We start from the raw sequence: 24,238 nt of genomic DNA, 5'->3' as shown, positions 1-24,238 counted from the left end.
GATCCCTGCCAACCCTGATATTCTATGAAGGTGGGAATTAAATCCTTTCTGCCTTCCCTTAAAATTGCTGCTTCCTTCTCTTATCTAATCCTTTTCAATGCAAGGAGGAAACTTGCCTCTTGTTCTACCTCTTTTGTCCCCTACATACAGTAGCTAATTCAGAAGGTCCAGCAGCTGTTTTCTCCTAGTGTGGCTAAAGGTGATTCTGAGGAAACCATCTTCCTAGTTCTGTAGCAGGGGAAGGGATGGGGTTCCCCAGGGGTCCCTTTGGACAACACTTGGTACATCTGGGATGAAGTTCTTTTAAAGTGGAGTCAGTGTCAAGTCAGCCAGGAGCAGGTGGAGTTGGGTAGCCAGTGCGAGGATGTGTGTTGCACAGTCGGTGATGCATGGCATCTCCGATCAACTCCAGGGGCCAGAAGCCTGAGCTGCTCTAAGGCCAGCATTGTCTATTGCATAGCACCAAGCAGGATGAGAAGATGAACATGTGGATTCTTCTCCAGTGAAGTGGCCACAGTGACATCCCCCTTTCCGCCCAATAAGGGTTTAATGCTGCAGAGGGAAGGGCCATAGTTTCCTGCCCTATATAGATGGAGGCATACCCGTGTCAGGAGATATATCAGCTGCCGCCAAGGGTGATGGGCCGGAGGACCCTGCCCCCCATTTTGTGCTGCAGGAAAGAATTCTCCTGCCAGGCCACAGTTCTGTCATGTTAACCTCTATCCCAGTGTCCTGGAAATAAGAGTCTTTCTATGGGTGGGAGCCCTGGTACCTCATCTGCAGTGTGTGTAAGTGATGCAGCCTGAATCTTGTGAATCAGGTGCAAGGCACAATGTGGACCCAGCCCTTTAAGAAGGAACTGCTCCAGCCCACCTGTGCCCGTTAACAGCCTTAATGGGCCCTGCTGGAGGACAGGTGTCCCCTATAAAGGGCAGCAGGAAGTTGCAAGTTCAGGAAGCTGAATAGATAGTGAGGAAAAGTTCTTGCAAGGCAGACCCTGAGCTTGGGGGACCTGCCCCAACTAGGAGGGCTGGAAGTAGCCACCTGAGGTAGGAAGAAGACCCTTATGCTAGGAGAATTTGGAAGTCAGAGCCTGAAGACTAAGCTCCTGCCAAGTAAAGCTTGGCAGTGGTGATTCAATTGGGACCCAACTCTGGGAATGAGGGCTGGCGACTCCCTACCTAATCATAGAATTATAGAAGATTAGGGTTGGAAGGGATCTCAGGAGGTGCTCTAGTCCAACCCCCTGCTCAAGCAGGACTAATCCCCAACTAAATCATCCCAGCCAGGGCTTTGTCAAGCCTGACCTTGAAAACCTCCAAGGAAGGAGATTCCACCACCTCCCTAGATAACCCATTCCAGTACTTCACTACCCCCCTAGTGAAAGTTTTTCATAACATCCAACCTAAACATCCCCCACAGCAACTTGAGACCATTACTCCTTGTTCTGTCATCTGCTACCACTGAGAACAATCTAGATCCATCCTCTTTGGAACCCCCTTTCAGGCAGTTGTAAGCAGCTATCAAATCCCCCTCATTCTTCTCTTTCTGCAGACTAAACAATCCCAGTTCCATCAGCCTCTCCTCATAAGTCATGTGCTCTGGCCCCCTAATCATTTTTGTTCCCATCCACTGGACTCTTTCCAATTCCACATCCTTCTTGTAGTGTGGGACCCATAACTGGACACAGTACTCCAGATGAGGCCTCACCAATGTCAAATAGAGGGGAACGATCACGTCCCTTGATCTGCTGGCAATGCCCCTATTTATACAGCCCAAAATGCCGTTAGCCTTTGTGGTAACAAGGGCACACTGACTCATATCCAGCTTCTTGTCCACTGTAACCCCCAAGTCCTTTTCTTCAGAACTGCTTCCTAGCCGTTCAGTCCCTACTCTGTAGCAGTGCAAGGGATTCTTCCTTCCTAAGTGCAGGACTCTGCACTTGTCCTTGTTGAAGCTCATCAGATTTCTTTTGGACCAATCCTCTAATGTGTCTAGGTCCCTCTGTATCCTATCGCTACCCTCCAGCGTATCTACCACTCCACCCAGTTTAGAGTCATCTGCAAACTTGCTGAAGGTGCAGTCCACGCCATCCTCCAGATCATTAATGAAGATATTGAACAAAACCGGCCCCAGGACTGAGCCTTGGGTCACTCTGCTTGATATCAGCTGCCAACTAGACATGGAGCCATTGATCACTATCCATTGAGCCCGATGATCTAGCCAGCTTTCTATCCACCTTATAGTCCATTCATCCAGCCCATACTTCTTTAACTTGCTGGCAAGAATACTGTGGGAGACCATACCAAAAGCTTTGCTAAAGTCAAGGAATAACACATCCACTGCTTTCCCCTCATCCACAGAGCCAGTTATCTCTTCATAGAAGGCAATTAGGTTAGTCAGGCATGACTTGCCTTTGGGGAATCCATGCTGACTGTTACTGATCACTTTCCTCTCCTCTAAGTGCTTCAGAATTGATTCCTTGAGGACCTTCTCCATGATTTTTCCAGGGACTGAGGTGAGGCTGACTGGCCTGTAGTTCCCAGGATCCTCCTTCTTCCCTTTTAAAAAGATGGGCACTACATTAGCCTTTTTCCAGTCTTCCGGGACCTCCCCCGATCGCCATGATTTTTCAAAGATAATGCCCAATGGCTCTGTAATCACATCTGCCCACTCCTTTAACACCCTCGGATGCAGTGCATCCGGCCTCATGGACTTGTGCTCATCCAGCTTTTCTAAATAGTCCTGAACCACTTCTTTCTCCACAGAGAGCTGGTCACCTCCTCCCCATGCTGTGTTGCCCAGGGGAGAGAGACACTGAACTGGGGCTGGGGCCTGGAGGGTCAGACTGTGTAGGAACTAAATAAACTGGGACTTCCAGGAGAGGAATGTTTTCAATGATCTTTGGACTGCAGGTGCGGACTTGAAGAAGCCCCTGCAGGAGGGGAGACTGGCAGGGTGCTGCACACTGTGTTTGGAAAGCAGCTGCCCTGGTACACAACTCTTTGCTTTTTTATAAATATATAAAATCAGGAAGGGGCTTATCTGAGATCGCCACACGCCTGCCCAGCTTGCTGCATAAATACCCACCCGCTTATGCAGGCCAAGGGCAAACTCTCAGATGCAGTAAACCACCACTTTTTATTTTTTTGTATTTCTCTGTGCAGATGCTCTAGGTGAAAGGGAGACGCTATGGCATGGGCCAGTGAGTGTCTCGTATCATCTCAGTGTGGAGGTAGTGGGAGCTCTGTGATGAAGAGGGGAGATACTGTGTTTGAACATAACACACGCGTCGCCTGTCTGGTGATCGGATCATCTTGCTCCCAGCCTTGCCTTCCACCTGGAGCCCCTCACAGGTTTACTCTGACATTGCTTTCCCAAAGGTTCACCATACTGTGGATAAGACTGTTCTCCTGTGGGGAAGAGGTCCTTTACACAGTCTGCTCTACATGTCCTGTGTAGGAGAGGAACCCTCCCCCAGCAATCTTATGGTCTGTGCAATAGGCTACCAAACTAGGCAAACTCATTGTATTATAACCATTCTGTATTTGGTGAGAACTTCAATGTAAAGATCTTTATCAGCCACCATTATTGCTTCTGCCATGAGACTGCCTACTCCTTGGGTAAATCTTCATCTTTCTGTATTTCAGTTTTCCCAAGTGTAAAATGGGGATCATTACACTGACCTTTGTAAAGCACTTTGAGATCTGATTCAAAGCTCTACAGAAGCAAGTTGTGGTTTATACATGCATGATAACATTTAGGGGGTCCCATGACACCGGACAACATAACCACCAGCATAATTTATTGGAATGAATAGAATGGAAACATTGATTCGTTTTATGCAACATCATGGAAGTATTGGATGTAAAATATTTTCCATGACATTTTCTCCATGTATAATCCTTTACACAACAGAACATCTGACCTATAAACAGGAAGTAACTGTAAAGAGTTGGCAAGAGACAGCAGCTATGGAGAAGCTTTCTCTTCCAGGAAGGCTTGGGAATGTGGTAGCAGAACAACACACCCCGCAGGCGCTGATTCATAATGATTTGACAATTAGTCATTTTTCAGAGCAGTGTTGACATTTGATGCATCACGTAACTTCTCAATCCATCCATTTCTGACTTTGTATGTCCTGACACAGCTGACAAAGAAACAGTCTATAAATCTAGGACTGTTTGGTCACTTGGAAGTCTGAAAGTTAATTTTCTGCTACCATATCCGATGCATAAGAGTGTGAAAAATACTACATCTATCCTTAGGGTGGGTATAGAGTATTCATTTTTAAAATTAGAAGTGACTAAAAGAAATTATTGACAACACCCTGAGCCATTTTACCACGTTACAATGTTGATTACTTGCCATTAGAACAATTTTAATCCTATAGATTTCAAAATCACCCCAAAAATTATTGGTCTCACTCATCACCAATCTTTCTGTGATTAATTTACACCTCCTTCCTATGGAAAGTTATAGAGTCGGTCAAGAGAGGGCTTTGAATGGACTTATTAATACTATCAAACCATGGCACTGTAACCAGCCCCTCTGTAATTGCATATGCATACAGTCATACAGGGCAGATGGTGTTGGCTGTGAATGAACTTGTGTTAACAGGGCTCTAGGATGTTATGTAGAAATTACCCATGAGCATCCTAGGTACGCACAAAGGATTTATATGGCCCTTGTTAGTGTAGTATCTGAGCACCTCACAATCTTTAATTTATCCTCACAACTGGACTGTGAGATAGGGCAGTGCTGTTATCCCCACTCCCAGCACAGCTGGGAGAACTGAGGCCCGGAAGGATTAAGTGACTTCTCCATGCCCCCCCCCCCCCCAGAAGATCTGTCTTGGAGCTGGGACTCCTATGTATCCGGCTAGCACTCTAACCAGAGATCTCTTCTTCCCACCGGCTGTAACATCTTCCTGCCGCTGTCCCTGACCCGAGAGCCCTTTGCCTCCTGCCTGGAACCCTCTGACAGATAGAGAAGCTGGCTTGCTGGAAGAATGTGGTTTCCCACCTACCCAAAGAGTGCTTCGGTAGCATGGTGATGGGTGCCCAGTAATTCCCGTAACAGAAGTAAAAGTGTGAGGAAGAACCAATCCTCTTCCCTCAAGACACTCCTGTCAAGAAACAATGCTGCATTTACTAGTTTCCATGGCACAAAGTTGGCCTGCGGCCAGTGACAGGCCAGAAACATGTAAGGTGATAAAAGCTCTTCCTTCTGGCAGAATAAAAGTCCCAAATCTTAACACACCCCAAAGCAGGAGTCCTGCTAGGTCACCAGTGAAGAGCGTGCCTGACCTGAAAAGAAATCTCAGTCCCAAGGTGCATCCCAAGTCCTCTCCTGACAGACCTCCATCCCAGCTCTCTGCTCCTATCCCTGCTTTCTGTTGAGAGAGCCTTGAAAGCACCCTGGCATTTCTGACTCTTCCTTCATGGGGCTGGTTACCTATGCAGAGCCAGGGACTTGTCTACCAAAGTGGTAATCAGGCAAACCTTAGGGCTGCTCTAAATGTGACTGCCCCTTGCTTTAACATGGAAGATCTTCCCCTTTCCCTCATTTGTCACACAGAGGGTAGGACAAAACTGCTAGCTCAGTTAAATTGCGACGGCAGGCAGTCAGGAATTTGGCAGTGATTTGGTACTTTGCCTTCTGGCCTTGGCTGAAACGCATTACAAACAGCCCTGTTCAAATCCCAGGTGAAGGATCCAGGAGCTCTGTTTGTGTCTGCAAATATTTTTCCCATCACAGATACAAATACTCCAAAACAGGCCCTAGTAGGAGCAGGGGAGACTCCAAAAGAAAAGACAGGAGGGTCTGAAGTACATCAGTGCTGAAGGGCTCCCAAAAAGCAGAGGGGGATCCTTACTCCATGTTCCAGGGGAACCCAACCAAGATGGCCTTGGAAAAATGTCTTTCTGATCCAAATATGGACATAGAATTGGAAGGGACCTCCTGGGTCTGTGGGCCCATGGGGTTCATTGCTTTCACAGGCAACCCCGTCATATTATCCTGTTCATGAACTTATCAAGCTCCAGCTTACAGCTAGTTAGGTTCTCTGTCCCCACTGCTGCTATTGGTGGTAAGCAAGCATCAAATGAGGATCTATTAAACTCTGTACGTGTAGCAAGAACCACCATGGCTAAATAGCTGACCCCACTCATACCCTGTAGGAATCTTGGTATCCCAGTAAGGTAGGGTGTCCCAGAACCTCCTGGGGCAGAGGATTCAAACCTCTATTGTCCTTTGGAGGATAATGTTGGGAAGGGAAAATCTTGGGCAAGGAGAGCAGCGAAAACCTCTGTTCTTGAAGAAAGCACCAAAGACTAATGCTCCCACAGAGCTGATGGGACCCTCTGTTTCAAGGTCTAATCCAAGAGACCCACTTATGGTAAGCTACATGATATTCAGTTTATCTACTTGAGCCAGGTGAGCGGATCCAGGTATTGCACAGAGTTGGACTTTTTGGTTTCTTAGAAATCCTACAAATGTGTCTGTGTTACAGTTAGATCATAGATCTAAATCTAATTCTTTGTGATCCTCTTGAAATATCTTATTCTCTATATGCAGTGGGGTCCAGTGAATGGAGCACTAGAATGGGAGACAAGAGACCTGCTCATTGACTTAACCTCCCTGTCCCTCAGTTTCCCCACCTCTAAAATGGGGGCTCACACCCCACTGTAAAGCCCTTTGAGATCTAGGAATGAAAAGTACCATATAAGAGCTAAGTATTGTTAACTGAATAGAGTGCTTTTTACATGGGAGACTCGCTATGAAATAGAGTGTATTGCACCAAGGAGACTAGCAATTACCTGCAAGTCAAAATCTCAGATTTCTCATCAATTATCTATCTGCTTTGTTAACTACAAGCACAACCTTCCAGCGCCACAGGGCAGGGGAGTCGTCCTTCTCAATGAGTTCACGGGAGGGAGGGGAAAAAATCCTGATTCCTTGCTTCTGAACTGCATGTTCCATCACTAATTAGGAACAGGTTTGGACAGGCCTGCCTTGCACAGAAAGGAAACCTATCTCTTGGGTGGAAGAAAGTATTGGCTGGTGTTTTATCGCCTGCTAAATTTAAATAACATGCCATTGATAGGAATGTGAAGAGATTACCCAGCAAGAAACGAACACAATAGCAAAACCACTGCAGAGTGAGTTAAGCTGTATTCAGATTGCCAAAGCAGACCTTCAACTACCAGTCTTGATCAGACCATGTGAGATCTTTTCCAAAGCACTGGAAAACAAAGTTAACAATGACTCTACTCATGGTGCTTTGCCAAACTGTCAAACCCTGACTATTATGGGAGTGTGGGGAATTCACATTTGTGTAAGAGCAGAAATTTAGCTTGTATTTCTTCTAACCTGCTATGGTATTACTCATCACAAGATCAACCGGAGAGAGATGTGCATGTGGATCTTCCATTGAAGTCAGTGGGAGCTGGCTGGATCAAACAGCTGATGGTCTGCTGGTTCAGGTTGCTTTTTTATCCCATTCCTGATCTGTGCTCTTCTCTTTGACATGAAGAGAGATGACAGACTTCGAGGTTTGCCCATCTCGGTAGTTAAATGTTTTAGATGTTCAGTTTCGACCTGGTTGACCATTTGATGAGCTTGTGGGACAACAGTCCTACTTGCAGTGTCATCAAGCAACCCTGTTATTACCCTGTGGGGTACCTTCTTCATCCCATTTCTGCACAATACTCCCAGGAGGCTGAGACACAAGGATTGAATTCATCGCTCAGGTTAGTGGGTGTTACCTCACTGTCCTGAGCAGAACTGCACCTCTTTACATCAGTGGTGAATTTGGCCTGCAGAAAAGTGTTCATCTTACTCTGCTAAAAAGAAACTAAAGTTATGGTAAATAAGATAGACAATTTGTTTGAGGTTGTTGCACAAACTAGAAGTTACACAGGCAGGTTTAAGAGAAGAGGGAACACAACTAAAGGGGAATTTAAAGGCAGTCCTACTCTAGAGTAAATTGGCATAAATGCCATTGAAGCAACAATTGGATAACGATGCTTTTAATAGGTTGGTGTTAGGGTGTGAGCCTGCAAAAATTTGAACATCTGGGTAACTTTCCCTACATGAGTAATCTCTAAACCACATTTCCTTTCTACTATCTCCTGATGGGAGTTCTTTTCTCTAGCATATTTAATATACACAGTACTCTCCTAATAGCAAATATAAGGGCCACCTTCAATGTAATCTTCAAATTCACACTATTAGAGGAGGATAAAATGAATTCCTTTATGGCCTTCTCTGTATTCACTCAAAATGCATTATCTCATAGGCAGAATGTCCAAAACTCCATCTTGGTAGTCTAGTTTTAGAAAACTAATAATAATGGTGATATCTGTATAATTTGATCTAATGATTCTCATCTTGAAGGATCCCAAAGCAGTTTATAGCCTATCAATATATAGAACTCAAGCTACCACACTGCACGCCGGAGCTGTCTGCATTTGTGCCTAACAGCTTATAGCAACACCACATAAGTAGTTTTATTAGGAGATGGGGGGGGGGGGGTAAGCTGTTTCCAACTGGAAATAAGAAGGGATTGGATTTAGGGAGGGGGAAAAATTGGAATTTCATCCAGACACTGCTGCTAATATTTCTCAGAATCTTTAATGACCAAAATTGGTCTGGATCTTTGTATTGTCTCATCCAAAAGTCAGGAAAACAGGAGTGAGTTGAGATCATTGAGTGTATCCCCAAATATAGTATTCACTATGGCTAAGTAATATACAAAGACTACAGAAAATAATCAGTATTTGACTAAATCATAGGTACTGAGGGGGAAAAAACAATAGGGTAGAATCTACCCCAGAGTAAGTTTAAAATCAATGTAGTTACACCAAGGATGAATTAAGATATAACCCTGGCCCTTTTGCTGAATGAAGCCTATATGGATCCAGGATGACTGCCTTCCTCAAGAAGAATGCAATGGCCTGCCATGAGGGTAACACTTGTGACTAGATCTCAGTGGGAAATGGCTTTCCCATCCTGCAAAAAATGTCAAAATATTGGAAAACTGTTCCCATCCCATCTCAGGACAAAAGATCAGAATCTTGGAAACTTTGGAACTCCTTATCCTAAACAATCAGTGTCAGCAATAACCTCACTGCTTTCAAAACTAAACACAAAACTCAGATGTTTGTCTTACATTTTCCATTATAATTGTCTTCCATTGATCATTTTAAAAACACACGTATCAATTAAAATCAATAAACCCTTCCCTAAGGGAAATGTTAAATATGCCAAGAACTAATCCCTGTGGGATCGCCCTGGAAACCCCTCAGTCGATGATTCCCTATTTAGAGTTACGTGTTGAGACCTATCAGTTTGGCCAGCTTTTAGTCCATTTAATGTGTGCCAGGATAATATTTTTTTATTTCTAGTTTTAATCAAAATATTGTGTGGTACCAAGTCAAATATATTATGTCAACACTATTTATCAGTCACACTTTGTGATCTCATAAAAAAATCAAGTTAGTTGGACAGAATCTATTTTCCATAAACCCGTGTTGATTTGCATTAATTACATGACCTTCCTTTAATTCTTTATTAAGCGAAACACATATCAGCTGCTCCATTATCTTGCCCAGGCCTGATGTCAGACTGAGAGGCCTATAATTATCCATGTCATCTCATTTACCCTTTTAAAAATATGGGCAGACTAGCTTTTTTCCAGACTTCTGGAACATCCCCAGTGTTCTAAGTCTTATTGAGAATTCTAATAGATTGGTGAGACATGATTTCTCTTTTCAAAAACCATTGCAAGTTTCTGATTTATATTCATTACTATCAATTTTTATTTTCTTTTTTATTTCTTCATTTAATCATTTATACATACAGATGCCTTCACTTCCCTTCTAAACCAGGTTAGCCTTCTTTCTCGATTGTGGCTTTTGGGGCATCTAGCAAAGTGTTTTTAAACAATTTCTGATTATCATTCACATTTTTTTTTGGATTAAATTCTTCCTCCCAGCTGATTGGGCTCATAATTGTTTCCAGCATTGTGAAATGGGCCGTCTTAAAAGCACCAAATATCTAATTCTGTGCTGGGCCTAATTCTGTTTACATACTCCAAATGTGATCAAGTCATTTTTAGTTCTATAATCAGTTCCTTTTTTTCTGTCAAGATGAGGTCTAATATAAAATTCCCCTGTGTTGGATGCAGCACTCTTTGAGTTAGGAAATTGTGATCTATAACATTTAGAAATTCACAGGGATGTTTTAGTATTGTCAGCAAGAGATCTTTAACATGCGTCACTCCAGTTGAAATCCCCCATGATCTCGCTACTTTTCCCGCCTGCATATTATAGATAGATGCGTAAGGAGCTGCTCATCCTGTTCCCTAGTATCATTGGTGGTCTGTAGCGGACACCAGCTGCTACTCCATCTTGTGCTTTATCTGTTGGGATATTATCCGTAAGTGTTTAAGATAATTTTCCTCCGAGTTATCAGTGAATCGGAAACAGATAATGCCATTTTTGAAATGGAGTGCCATTCCCTCTCCCTTTTTGTCCACTCGATTGGGTATAACCATTGATTTTTAACATTCCAGGTAGAATCAGTGCAGGATTGTTAAACCTTGTTAAACACAATGAGAATGAGCACAATCTCACCCAGTTCTGAAGCTAACACACTTCTCACTAGGAGCTCTCAAGATTTTCTCCCATATATCTGTTCCCATGCTAATTAAACTCAGAGTGAGGGACAGATGATGATGTTAGTTGCAACAATGTATAATGTGGTGGTGGCGTTTCCAGGTGCTTCTAGTCACTAGGAACCCAGGGACTCAGATGGACTTCAGACCCTGTATATTAGCAATACCCAGTGTATGGATGCTGCCTCTAGTTGCTGGCCTAAGTGAGGCTTAAACCAGCCACACCACTAGCTCAAATAGAAGAGGCTGGGGTTTGGGGGTTGAGAGCCCTGGATTCAAGTCCTGCTGCCAGCTGTATGCTGCAAGTTTGTGTTCAACCAGAGCACATTACACAACGCTGCCTATGTGGTACTTGAACCCTGTGGAGTTCAGAGTCAGTGATCAAGCTTGTTTGTGAGGAAGAGTATATAACATGCTGTTCTAGTTTATGTTTCCCTCTAGTGGTTGGGTCCAGTGGCTATCACAGTCTGCTCCTAACAGGTGTGGGAATACTCACGAAGCTCCAGTAGTTGAGGCCTGTGCTTTTGTTGCTGAAGGACCTGAGTTCAGTCCCACCTCAGATAACTCAGGTTGTCTGTAGGTGTCATTACACATACACAGTGAGATAATTAGCTCTTTAGTTACTGGACTAAAGTATAACGCTGTTGGTTTTATGGTGCATCAGACAGCACTTCTGCGTCCCCTAGCACCATTCTTAGGCTTCGGTTCATTGCTAACTCAGAGGGCAGAGCATCACTTCCTGTATCGCACCAGTACTATTTCCAGTTGTGCTTGCACTTCCCTTGGCAGTGTCCCATCCAAATACTGACCAGACTTAACCCTATGTCATTTGTGAGCTCAGACAACATGAGATCAGCATAGGGTGACCCAACCTGTTTGGGACAGGTGGTGGGAAAGGGCTTTAATTTCATAAATATTGTTCATGCTTGAGTAAAAAAAAAAAAAATCTACTTTATTTTTCAACAGAAAAATTTCCAGGCTGCAGTTCAATAAGGTGAAGCTGGAAGACGCTGGGGAGTATAGCTGTGAAGCGGAGAATGTCCTAGGGAAAGACACAGCAAAAGGCAGCCTTAATGTGAGAAGTGGTAAGTTGAGACACCAGAAACTGTCAGGAGACCGCTATTGCCTTTCTTACACTGGGGCAGCATGTTCTGCATATGATCTGTCTTGTGTATTGTTTAATACTTTCAGGATATCAAGTGAAACAATCTTGGGAGATAAAGAAAAATGCAGCCTAAGCATAAATGTTTATTGTCGCCATCTGCCACTGGCAGAGTGGTTGAGCTACACTTTAAATAAACTGCAGATTAAATATTATTTAAAAAAAACAATTGGAGGTGGTGGTCGTGGAGGTGGTGGGTTTATACTTTTTAGAAGCATTTCTGAGAAGCAAAGGAGATGACTAGTTAAGGTATAACTTCTCTATGAGTGGAATGCTGACTGATTTTCATCTAGTAAGGTCCCTCTCCCTGGGAGTCGCGTGTGGGCTACTGAATGGAGCCTGTGGTTGGGTGTCAAAAGACTTTAAATTTTGTTACAGACTTGGTCATGCCACATGATCCTCCTACTGCTTAAATATGATTAAGTTGTGTTGCTCACTGCTTTAAATGGGACTATTTTCAGTATTAAGCACTCCTTCGGTAGGGTTTGCAGTCTTGGGCCTCTACTTGTAACCTTGGGTAGGTTAATCAACCTCTCTATATGTCTTAATTACCCCGTCTGTAAAAATAAAAGGTGCCAATCCAGATCTGTAAAGGCCTCCAGATGCAAAATGCTAGTTGCGTGTTAAGCGTTGTGTCTGAACAGAGCCCTCAGGCTCTGTTATATCTTTTCCATTTAGGAAAAGAATCCAAAGTTAGTTAACTGGACAGCACAGCACCTTTAAACTGTTTGAACTGCATTCTCAAATCTAGACAGTCATTATGATAGCAACATGTGCATGCGCAACGGGTAACTGCGCCTGGAAATCAGACACAGCACGCATGTATTTTATGGTCTCCACTTAGGCAGGTGTGTTTGGAAAATGTAGCCCTTTTATATGTAACCCTTCTGCCTGTCAGAGTTGGCAGCAACAAGGGCCGGGTTCAGTATCTAGGGGTTCCATTTTAATAACACAAGGCAAAATCAGCTTGAACCCCCACCCAGTGACCTGGAACAATTACATACCACCCCCCTGAGCGCCTCTGAGAGGCAATACTTCCCCTCTCACAAGCATGGAGTCTGAGTGTAGCAAAAGCCTTTTAATAAAGGAGGGAAACAATGCACCATTTTGTTGGGGAAACACCGCAACCAGGATTCATAACCCAAACCATGAGCAAAAGACCCACCCCCAAAGTCAGTTTGACAGTGTCCTTTTCCCCTCAGGGTCTTAAGTCCAGCAACCCACCAGTCACCCCATCCACAGTTTTCTGACTGTGGTCAGTGCAGCCCCCCAGAGTTCAGAAGTTCCTCTGCAGAGTTTACCTCCCAGCCTGGGTGGAAGTGGGGGGAGATATGGGGGGATCTCACGTGCTCCACTGCTCAGGTCAATGGCCAATTGCCACGCCTCTCCATGTGACTCTGCTGTAGTCTTCACCACCTGCTGATCCTCTCCACCAGCCTTGCTATCTGCTCCGCTTGCCACCCTGCTATTGGTTCCATTCACCAAGCTATCCGCTCGCCATGCCACTTCACCTCCACGAACTGCTCTGCTCCACCAGCCACTCAGCAATATATCTTCAGCCCCTCCACACCCCACTACTTAACACAGCACTCAGTAATTTCAGCTCTTTAATGATTTCAGCTTGTAGTAGGGGAGTCTCAGTGCTGGTGCACCATTGGCCCAAAGTGAATTCAGCTTAGCACCCTGTAACTAGACTCCTAATAGATCCAAAATTAGCTCTGCTATTCCACAGTAGAGAGAAAAGGATATGCAAGTAGTGCTTCAGCCCTTCAAAAGAGACCCACACCACCAGATACAAATATCTGTCCCCAGCCTCTTTCAATTCATTGGGTTTTGGAAACCATGTCCCTTGTCTAGTGAGTGCTACTTAGTTGATGGCGAATCCCTCTGTCATAAAACAGTTCCACTGTCCTTGATTCACATAATCAGGGTAACAACACTTTATTCTTCCTGCCCCAATAACAGAGAAACTGGGGATCCCACAGCAGCCAAAGTGATCATTTGGGCTGCTGTGGGCTCATGCTAGGTGGGGTGGGTGTGCCTATGCAAACAAGATCAGCCCCTGAAGTTCTTTTCCACAACTCGCCATAATTCACCACCAGATGTCAGGGTAGAGCTCATCCTGAGTCTGCTTACATATATTTCATCCATCTGAGACTGATAAATCACTGACGATACTTTCCGCTCAATGAAGATGGAGTCCGAATGTGTGGTTGTACAGCACCTAGCCCACAGAGCACTGATAGGAATGCCAGTGAAATACAAAGCATAATTATGGCAATTTAATGCTGCTAGTTCCCACAAATTCCGACGGCATCTGCATTATGTAGCGTATAAATATTTCGTCAGATGACAGGTAGGGTATGATATGAGAGCTGTGTGTTGGTTGAAAGGACAAAAGGTTTTCATTCATTCCTTGCCAAGCTTGGAGGTTGCATCTTAGACCGATGTCCACAATCTCACCTGGAATTTGCAAGGGCTATTCTGGCCACTGAAAACCAGAAATAACAAATGCAAAGTTCTAGTCTCTCAGCCTAATTCTCCGGGCTGTCCTCTTACTGAGTGGGAGTTGTAGATTCCATGGTGATGGAAGCACTAGAAATACAGAAAGACTGACTCAGTCGTACCTACTGTAGCGGTATTAATCCACCACCAAAGCTTTCTCACAAGCATACCTTTATGGCATTTAGCTGCATTAACAGTAACATCTTTACTCTTGCTGCTTGCCAGTCATCAGCATTAGTACGGAATAGCTGATACTTAGTACAAGGCCTAGGGCTCTAATGGTGATCACTCGTGAAAGGTAAATATTACGGTGGTAATCGCTGTATGCAATTACAGTCCACCACTATTCTGACCTTGTCAGTCTTCCTCTTTGAATCATTTCATTGGCTCCCTCTGCTTCTGCACCAAGTTCAAACTTCTCGTTCTTCCCCACTGCCTACATCTTTGCTCACCCAGAGTTTCCTGCCTAAACAGGTACTGCATGCTTCTCCCATTCTCATTTTACTGCCAAATTCTCCCAGCCTGCCCCCTCCAGCTGTCCTTATGCACCAAACAGTGACCCCCTCTTTCTTCAGATCTTTCCTTAAGGAACATGTCTTATGTGATGCCTTTCAGTAGTATGCTTTCCATGATATTTGCTGCTCTTTGAGTCTGCATCTTCCTCTGGTGGGTGAATTCCACTGTCTTGTCTATGAATTAAATTGTAAGCTCCTTGGGGCAAGTCCTGTGCCTCTCTTTCAGCATGAGCCTACTGCATAAATCTATTTCTTATTCTATAAAGAACATTGATACACCAGTAAAGAAAGCAGGAAACACAAATACAGCGAAATAGGAAAGAACAGATGCATGTCAGAAGTTCACACTGAACAGTGATGGCTGTACTACATAGACAGTCAAAGAAAACCAGACACAGGTTATCCATGCCCTGATCCTAGGTCTTTGATTCATAACTCTTTAAAATGGACTTTACCTGAGTAAAGCAAAGAAGAGAAAGGGAAGAAATAGGAATAAAACCCCAATTTGTGAGAACAATTGCTAAAAAATCCTATGTCTTCTCCAAGGAAAATAAATCGCAAAATTCTAGACCTTTTTATAGGTGATAAGACGGATGCCAAGTTAACTGATATGATAAAGGTAAGGTCTGATCCAGAGACCCTTGCATGTGGCAGCTCCATTGTGCAATATAACACATGCTGTGGGTTTTTTGTTTTATATTTTTAATTAAAGGGAGAGTTTAGCTCTGGTGAAAGGTACTGAATTGGTACCAGGCACTGAGATTCATAGGGCTGATCCCAGCTGCTGACCTCCCACACAGGGGTGCAGCCAGTGCTTAAGTTGTAATGAAAGAGGTACCGGGGCTCAAGCAATGATTTAATTTTAAATTTTAAACTTATGACTTTGAATTGGCAATAATACCACCATACGTTCAGTCCATAACACGTTGATTTGAAAGAGTAGCCCACTGCACTGTACTAGTGTTAGATGTTTACAACTTTGTATTCTACATCATATACAAAGTAGAAGCTTGTGCAGAAAAATATTAAAAGCAACTGCAGGGGGAAAAAAAAGTCTGAATATATTTGCTAGCTACAAACCTCTCCATCTTTGCCCTGGCTCTCTTCCAAGTGTTGTTCCACAATGTTATTCTCACACCTCTCTCATTCTCTGCCCTGCTGTACCTGCGCCCCAAATACACACCCATTCTTTGTTCAGTTGAAATTACAATAACTGCGGTATTATATTGTACTACTACTTAACAACCAGCTATGGTGCTTCACAGTAACAACTTTTAAACAAGTCACTAAAAATGGTTAACTATGTCTGCTTTGTTTTCTATATTGTTAACGAACATTGTAAAGAGCAATGAAAAATTATATTTTAGTCACTTCTTTGGACCAAAAAAATGTAACCAAATTAAAAAAAAAAAGATTTAAGATCTTTCTTTACCCTAATCCTGCAGTGTTTGGGAGATGGGGTGTCGGATACAGCCTTGTGCTTTACTTTGCCTGAAAACACCAGCAAGTGTATTTGCATCCCTACTAGAGCTCTGCGTCGGACTATTTTTTTAATCCCGCTCCCGTCCTGCCCTGTAATACACACTCCCACATTGTTTGAGGTTTTTTCCCACTCATGCTATTATGGCTGTGGGTCTTGGGGATCCCAGTCCTGATGCAAGGCACTACTCCCTACGGTTTTTTCATCCACTCCATTTTTCTGCCCTTCTGTGCCCCAGCTTTGCACCCAGGGTGGCTGCACCACTCGCCCCTCCCTGGTTACGACCCTGATGGATACAACTGTGTTGAGAATTTTAAGAAAAACACATTTCAGAGGAAAACATAGTTTTTTTTCACTTTCCTAACTGATGCAACAAGCCCAGAGGTGTGGGGGCTCTGAACTGCCAAGCCCAGAAATGCCGGGGCTCATCCCTGACAAGCCCCAGCACAAATTAAGCACTAGCTGCAGCATTATAAGTGGAGAAACCTGGGTGGACCCACAAATCTTGTAATGAGCCTCCTTGGCCAATGGGAGTGTGTCACCCCCATGGGCACTCTGTCCCCTTCTATCTATGGCTGTGCTACAGGTGAAGGTTGATAAGGCTGCTACAGTCTTGGCTCACAGACCAGGGTCTTTTAGCTCATGCTCTAGAGTCACAGGCGTTTCGACCCATAAGTCTGAGGTTCAATCCCTGCTGCCCACAACCCAGCCAGGGAGAACTATAGTTTTTGCAAAGTAATTTTTACTCCTCCCCACCGACACTTTTTTTTTATTTATTTCCTTTTGAGAAAGGTGTCTATTCCAAGTTCTAGGATCCTTGGCTAGGAATTGAATTAGAAATGCAATACATAACAAAGGCCAAAAATAAAGAAGGCCCAAACCGATAGCCACTCGTAATTCTCAAAAATGCCAATCTGCAAAAATAAACATCCTACCTCCCCTGTCCTCAATTCTCACTGAACCAAAACCTTCCACCCCCCACATCTGAGCCCTTTATTATGGATGGCCTTTTCAGGGCAACATGTCCAAGCTACTGCAGACCAGAGAGCAGGGCATTCTAAAGTCTCTCATGTAGCATGTGCCCAGTCAGCAGCCTTCTCTCCGATAACACCGGGGGCTCCAGCACAAGTGCTTCTGCTAAGCACAACCACAGCAGGACTGCATGGAACAAGGCCTCTCTCAGCCAAGCAGGCCCCTGTAGAGCTTTATTGGCTGAGAACCCCTTAAATGCAACCTAGGCAGCCAGTCCATACACAGCACTCGTGAGATATGCTGATGAGGTGCTATTCCACTTCACAAGCGAGCAGCCGTGCTCTGCATCAGCTCCGGTTTCCAAAGAAGTGCACACATCACAAAAATCCTCTCCACAGTCAGCACTCATTTTAAACTCTGGTCTCAGCTGAGGAATCTAGGACAGAATGAAGTCTCCTCTCCATGATACAGGTGGTTCTGGCAAGTCAAGGTCCAGGTGCACTGTGAGGAGTATCTCACTGCTGTGTCTTTCACTGCACCTGCGCTGTGGGCTAAGGGACTGAATTCTCTAGGGCTGCCTGTTCAGCGCACTCAGCATTAATTACACACACTGAAGGAAATGAAATATGGAAAAGAGTTTGTATCTTAGAATAAAAAATATGAGTTAAATGATGAGTCCATCAAAACTTCTTTCAACAAAAAGTTGGGTTTTTCATTTCCCAGAAAGTGCCTAATTGCCATGAAAATTTTCAATTTTTCATCAGAAAAAGGAAAAGTCCCCACATAAAAAACTTTCAGATGAGTGATTCCCCCAATTTTTGGCAGTTTTTGGCTGAACGTTTTCGATTTTCAGTCAAAAACTTGCAGTTTTCAGTTGCTGAAAGTGAAACATTTTCACTTTTGGGGGGGAAAATTAGAATTTTCCAACCAGCTCCTTCAAGTAATCTACTCTTGAAGTGCCAATGGCATAGATTATAGTGATGAGGCCACATCTAAGAGACAGAAATGCACCTCCCCTTACCAGATGCATGTGGAGAACCTGAGTTTCTAACCTCTTTTTGCTTTTGTTCGTGTTTTCCTTTAATTGCTCTTTCCCATTGTTCTCTTTCTGCTCACCTTTCAGAGAGGTAAGTGGTGGACATCCCAGTGCTGCATCCCCAAGGTGATTTCCCAGAAGTGTCTCCTAGGCCTTGGTGGTCCTGCCGGTGTCTCCTTTTCCTTTCGCAAATTTTGAGAGAGATGAGGAGCTGTGCACTGGATAGTGATGGTGCCAGCTGGTGACACCTGTCAACCGTCTTGAGTATAGTGAATAAGGAATGTGCATGCCTAGAATTTTCCAGTATTCCTTACCCATAGAAAATTTCCATACCAAAGCAAACCACTAGTCTATCTAGTCTGATATATCTCCTTGGGTAGTGGCTACTATATTGCACAGAGGAAGGTGAAAAAGCAAACAGTTTGCCATTGTAAACCTGAGAAGTTCCTTCCTGGCTCCTGCAAACTGATCAGTTTAAGCCCTTCAGCATACATGCTGATCATCTATTGCATTACTTTATCTTGCATAGCTACAAATGTTACTTACAGTCATAAAATTATCCTACCTTTCTTAAACTCAGTCAGTGTTTGTCTCAGGGGCCTCCTGTGATCCCATCTTTGGTTGCTAGTCACCATTACATCACAGAAGAATCCATCATTCCACTGTCTCATCTATGTGTCAAATTCAGGGCTGTATATCCATTTCCTCCTGCTGCTTTTTAAACACAGGGATGATAATAGAGTGAAGCTTCTTACATCTGGTAGATTAACAAAGAATTGCACTGTGCTGGGCCACTCCTTAACATAACTGCTTTACCTGATTATTCAAATGAGAACGCGAATAGGCCAACCCCTACAAACACATTTAAAATCCTCCTTGGATATTCTGTAACCAGCAAGTCCCTTAACACCTGTTCCAACACACATGTCCAACATAGCTAATCCACCATGATCTTCAGCTGAAAATGGATATTTTATTCACTACTTTCTACCTTAATTTCCCCAGGAACAACGAATGCACCACAAGTCTTACCTGCTTCAGAAACTAAATTAGTTGTAATGGAAGATGAGTGTAAGTACCTTCCCCCCCCCAGATTCTTTCTCTTTATTTATTTTGCTTTTACAACACATTTCACTTTAATATTTTATCACATGCTGGCATATACTTAATCTCCACTTCTGTTTTAGTTTCCAAGAAAGCCCTTGATCACTAACTAAATCCTTCAAAGGAAATGTTTGTTTCTGACACCCAAGCTGGAGAGAGAGAGAGAGAGAGAGAGAGAGGAGCAATTAATGAATGTTGGAATCCTAACTTGACGATCAGGGTGCTTTAAAAGTTTTAGCCATGCTTTCAGAGATGCAAACTCTTTCAGTGAATAAGTTTTATTTATATAGGTCAGATATATACTTTATTTTCTATTTTCAGTTTGTTTTTTATTTTTCCCCAAGGATAAGTAGGAATATAGGAAAGGAAGAAAAAGTACCTACATAATACATGCATAGTATGGATAGTAGCAGGCAAATAGAGTTGCACTCCCTCACTGCATTTTTATCATACATTTCTAGAAAGCAAGAGCAGATTTACTGAAATATTTCATTTGGCTGAAATGTTTTTATCATTCATTTTTATTAGATTGTTTTTCACAAAAGGAATATAGAACATTAAAAATAGAACTACAAAAGCTAGCCACCAAGCGGATATATAAAAGCCTGATGTCTGACAGATATATTTATTACACCGTCAGTTCATTCAGGAGTATAATGCTATTTCTAAAAATAAGTCCCTCTCCCTTTTCAAAGACACCTGACTAACCTAATACAAACAATACACTGGGCATCCCATAATGATCTCATCTAAGATGGCTTCAATGATTAGAACTGTAGATCAAACAATTTTAAGATTTTTAGTACATTTCTACTTCTATAGAATAATAATAATAAGTCCTGCAATTTACAGTGCAGACTGCTGTACCTCTGTGGTGAAGATTTCAGTACTGGGGCCATAATCTTTTTCATTGGGAATACTGAAGTGAGGAAAGTTGGTCTCACGCTTAAGTTTGCAGGATCAGGGCTTAGTTTCAGCCCTTAAATCACCTTCTGCCCCTACCAAATCTTTTGAGTGTGTTGTTTCCAGAACATAACAGCAAATCCATTTTTATATGTAAGTGAAACATTAAAACAGTTACATGAAGATTACAAACCAAGGTGATACTACTTGTACATTTCCAAGAAATAATGACTATCTGCTGTGCCTTGTTGTTCATGTAGGGTCTGACTATGTGACCAGATGTAGCAACATGGACCACTTTGACTGTGGAACTAATATGTAGGATTGGGTCATTTAAGGACCTGATCCTGCATCCCATAATTCTGGCTAGCGCAGTCAGGATTATGTCTCTGTTGTCATTATTAATATAATGTTATATGTGTGCATGGCCTGTGACAGACAAAGAAACGATAGTGTCTCTGCCCTGAAGAACATATAGTCTAAAGGCCTTACCTGGCACGACTTACCCACATGAGTGATCCAAACACAAGTAGCTCTGTTGGGTTGGATTGCTAACTGGAGTGAAGTTTTAGGGATAATTCTATTGAATTGAAATTTAAAAATCCAATTTAAATACAAAAATATGCTTTTTGTTATCTTAGAAAAACTTGGTTTTAAATCAGTCCTGACTTGGAGTCAGGAGAGCTGGGTTGTATTTCCAGCTCTGCCATTGACTATTGTGACCCTCTCTGGGCTTCAGTTTCCTCATCTAATAACGCACTTTAAGATGGCTGGAGGAAATAGGGTTGCCAACTATCCAACCGCACATACCCAAACACCTTTGGCCAGCCCCTTCCCCAAGGCCATGCCCTGCCCTATCCCTTCTCTGAGGCCCCACCCCATTCACTCCAGCCCCCTTCCTCAGTCGCTCACTTTTCCCCACCCTCACTCACTTTCACTGGGCTGTGTTTCAGTGGATAACGGGGTTGGGGTATGGGAGGGGGTGCGGGCTCTGGGCTGGGGGGTGGGGCCGAGGGGTTTGGAATGTAGGAGGGGGTTCTGGGCTGAGCCTGGGGCAGGAGGTTGGGGTATGGGAGGGGGTGAGGACTCTGGGAGGGAGTTTGGGTGCGGGAGGGGCCTGGGGCAGGGATTTGGGTTGTAGGAGGGAGTTTGGGTGTGGGATCGGGCTCAAGGCTGGGACAGGGGGTTTGGGTTCAGGAGGAGGTGAGGGATGGTTTATGGGCTCTCGGAGGGAGTTTGGGTGTGGGAGGGGGCTCCGGGCTGAGCCTGAGGCAGGGGGTTGAAGTGTAGGAGGGGGTGAGGGCTCTGGGAGGGAGTTTGGATGCAGGAGACGGCTCAGAGCTGGGGCAGGGGGTTGGGGTGTGCAGGCTCCGGCCAGGCGGAGCTTATCTTGGGTGGCTCCCAGAAGCAGCGACATATCCAGCAGCAGCCCCTAGGCTCAGGGGTGGCCAGGTAGCTCCGTGTGCTGCCCCCGCCTGCAGGCACCACCCCTGCAATTCCCATTGGCCGTGGTTCCCCGTTCCCAGCCAATGGGAGCTGTGGAGTCATCGCTTAGGGCGGGGGCAGTGCACAGATACCCCCTGGCCTTGCCTCCACCTAGGGGCCACAGGGGCATGCTGGCTGCTTCCAGGAGCCGTGCGGCATCAGGGCAGATAAGGAGCCTGCCTTAGCCCTGCTACACCACCAGACTTTTAGTGGCCTAAAGTCTCCCAGAGATCTCCCAGATTCCAGCAGACTCATGACCAAACTGGGAGGGTTGGTAACCCTAGGAGGAAAGCATCTATAGACGCATAAAGTTGTTGGTGGTATTATAAGAGTTCAAGAAGATGGATGCTGTAACATAAGAACGGCCATACTGGATCAGACCAAAGGTCCATCCAGCCCAATATCCTGTCTGCTGACAGTTGCCAATGCCAGGTGCCCCAGAGGGATTGAACCTAACAGGTAATGATGAAGTGATCTCTCTCCTGCCATCCATCTCCACCCTCTGACAAACAGAGGCTAGGGACACCATTCCTTACCCATCCTGGCTAATAGCCATTAATGGACTTAACCTCCATGAATTTATCCAGTTCTCTTTTAAACCCTGTTATAATCCTAGCCTTCACAACCTCCTCAGGCAAGGAGTTCCACAGATTGACTGTGTTCTGTGTGAAGAAGAACTTCCTTTTATTTGTTTTAAACCTGCTGCCCATTAATTTCATTTGGTTGTCCCTAGTTCTTATATTATGGGAATAAGTAAATAAATTTTCCTTATTCACTTTCTCCACACCACTCATGATTTTATATACCTCTATCATATCCCCCCTTAGTCTCCTCTTTTCCAAGATGAAAAGTCCTGGCATCTTTAATCTCTCCTCATATGGGACCCATTCCAAACCACTAATCATTTTAGTTTCCCTTTTTTGAACCTTTTCTAATGCCCGTATATCTTTTTTGAGATGAGGGGACCACATCTGTATGCAGTATTCAAGATGTGGGTGTACCATGGATTTATATAAGGGCAATAAGATATTCTCTGTTTTATTTTCTATTCCTTTTTTAATGATTCCTAACGTCCTGTTTGGTTTTGCTGTGATGCTGGCAGGTGCTTTTTGCGGCCTGGATGGCAGAGGAGAAAATAAAATCGGAAAACCTTGTGAGCTTCAAGAGATCACTTGAGAGATTCTTCTTGAAGCTTGACAAAAATACAGAATATTGCAGCTGTAAGCCATTGAAACAGGCCGTTTCACTGAAACAGGCAGCCAGGTTATGTGTGTTAAGAAACATTTACAATCCCTTCTCTTAAGAAGCCTTAACGGCATAAAATGGACTGTAGTTGTGACTGTTCTGCATTATCTGTTGTTTCAGTTGAAGTGTCCTGCGTTCTGTTGTGGGCGCCTGTGCCTACACTACCTATGATCCAGGGGCATGGTTCCCCTGCTTGTGTACACATACAGGTGCTAGCATGCTTGGAGCGAGCATGGCTATAAATAGTGGTGTATCCACAGTGACATGGGTAGCGGTACCGAAGGCAAGGCTGAGCCGGGCCAAATACAAATGCACCTGAAAACCATGGTCCATACGCAGCATGGCTTAGCTGCACTTCTGGTGCCACTGCCTGTGCTACTGCACCTTCACTACTATTTATACTCATGCTAGCTCTCATTGAGCTTCCACAAGTATGTGTGCATGGGCAGCAGCATCAGGGCCCTCGCTCACTGTGCAGACGTAGCCTGTGTTGCACTGGCGTGTACTTAAACAAACCTGGCTTGTTCCTCTGTTGTGCCCTCAAGACTCTTTCACAAACACGATGAGGGAATTTCAGTGAGCAACATTTTATAGATCTAAATGTTGGGATATACCCAGATCAATAAAAATTGCAGACATAGAATACTTCCAAAATCAGAAATCGTCCCCATCAACTGCCAGCCTAGTGCAGGTCTACTCTGACTCGCATAGTTTGATTTAAGAGGCTCAGAAACATTCACAATACTTCAAATAGCAAAACCCCAATGTTAAGGATCAGTTCAGACATTAAAATGATAGCCTTTTGACGGTATTGCAGTGCCAGTTATAAGATAACCTTAGACTGAGAAGATGGTAAATATCAGTATAGAAACCCATGCTCTGCTACATCGTTGTCACTTCGTGGACATCAGTGAGTTAATCCAGACTTACACCAGTGTAATTAAGAGGATAATTTGGTCCAGTCACTGTACTTCATCTCTGATGGAGGATTGGGCAAACTAGTTTGAAAGGAACCTCAGATTCTGTGTTTTATCAGTAAGTACATTAGGCATATACAGAGCAAGTGATTTGTATACACTCTCAAACCAGCTGAATTCATCTGTCAAACCTAATGTCTAAATATTGAGAGAGTGAAGTGTCTGTACTCTAT

At 44.0% G+C, this 24,238-nt stretch overlaps 1 protein-coding gene across 3 annotated transcripts in view; it reads left to right on the top strand.

The window, feature by feature from the left end:
- Positions 1-24,238, top strand: part of NRG2 (neuregulin 2) — a 293,165-nt gene that overhangs the window by 179,281 nt on the left and 89,646 nt on the right. For all 3 annotated transcript variants that reach the window (XM_038412862.2, XM_043520453.1, XM_043520452.1), the window contains 2 exons: positions 11,648-11,766; positions 19,357-19,422. In XM_038412862.2, the coding sequence (XP_038268790.2) occupies positions 11,648-11,766; positions 19,357-19,422 (185 nt within the window). The remainder of the gene's footprint in view (positions 1-11,647; positions 11,767-19,356; positions 19,423-24,238) is intronic.

This window comes from Dermochelys coriacea, chromosome 8 (genome assembly GCF_009764565.3).
Source record: "Dermochelys coriacea isolate rDerCor1 chromosome 8, rDerCor1.pri.v4, whole genome shotgun sequence".
In the NCBI taxonomy this organism is placed as follows: domain Eukaryota; kingdom Metazoa; phylum Chordata; order Testudines; family Dermochelyidae; genus Dermochelys; species Dermochelys coriacea.
The sequence above is the reverse complement of the archived record's forward strand: the minus strand, read 5'-3'. Positions and strand labels throughout refer to the sequence as shown.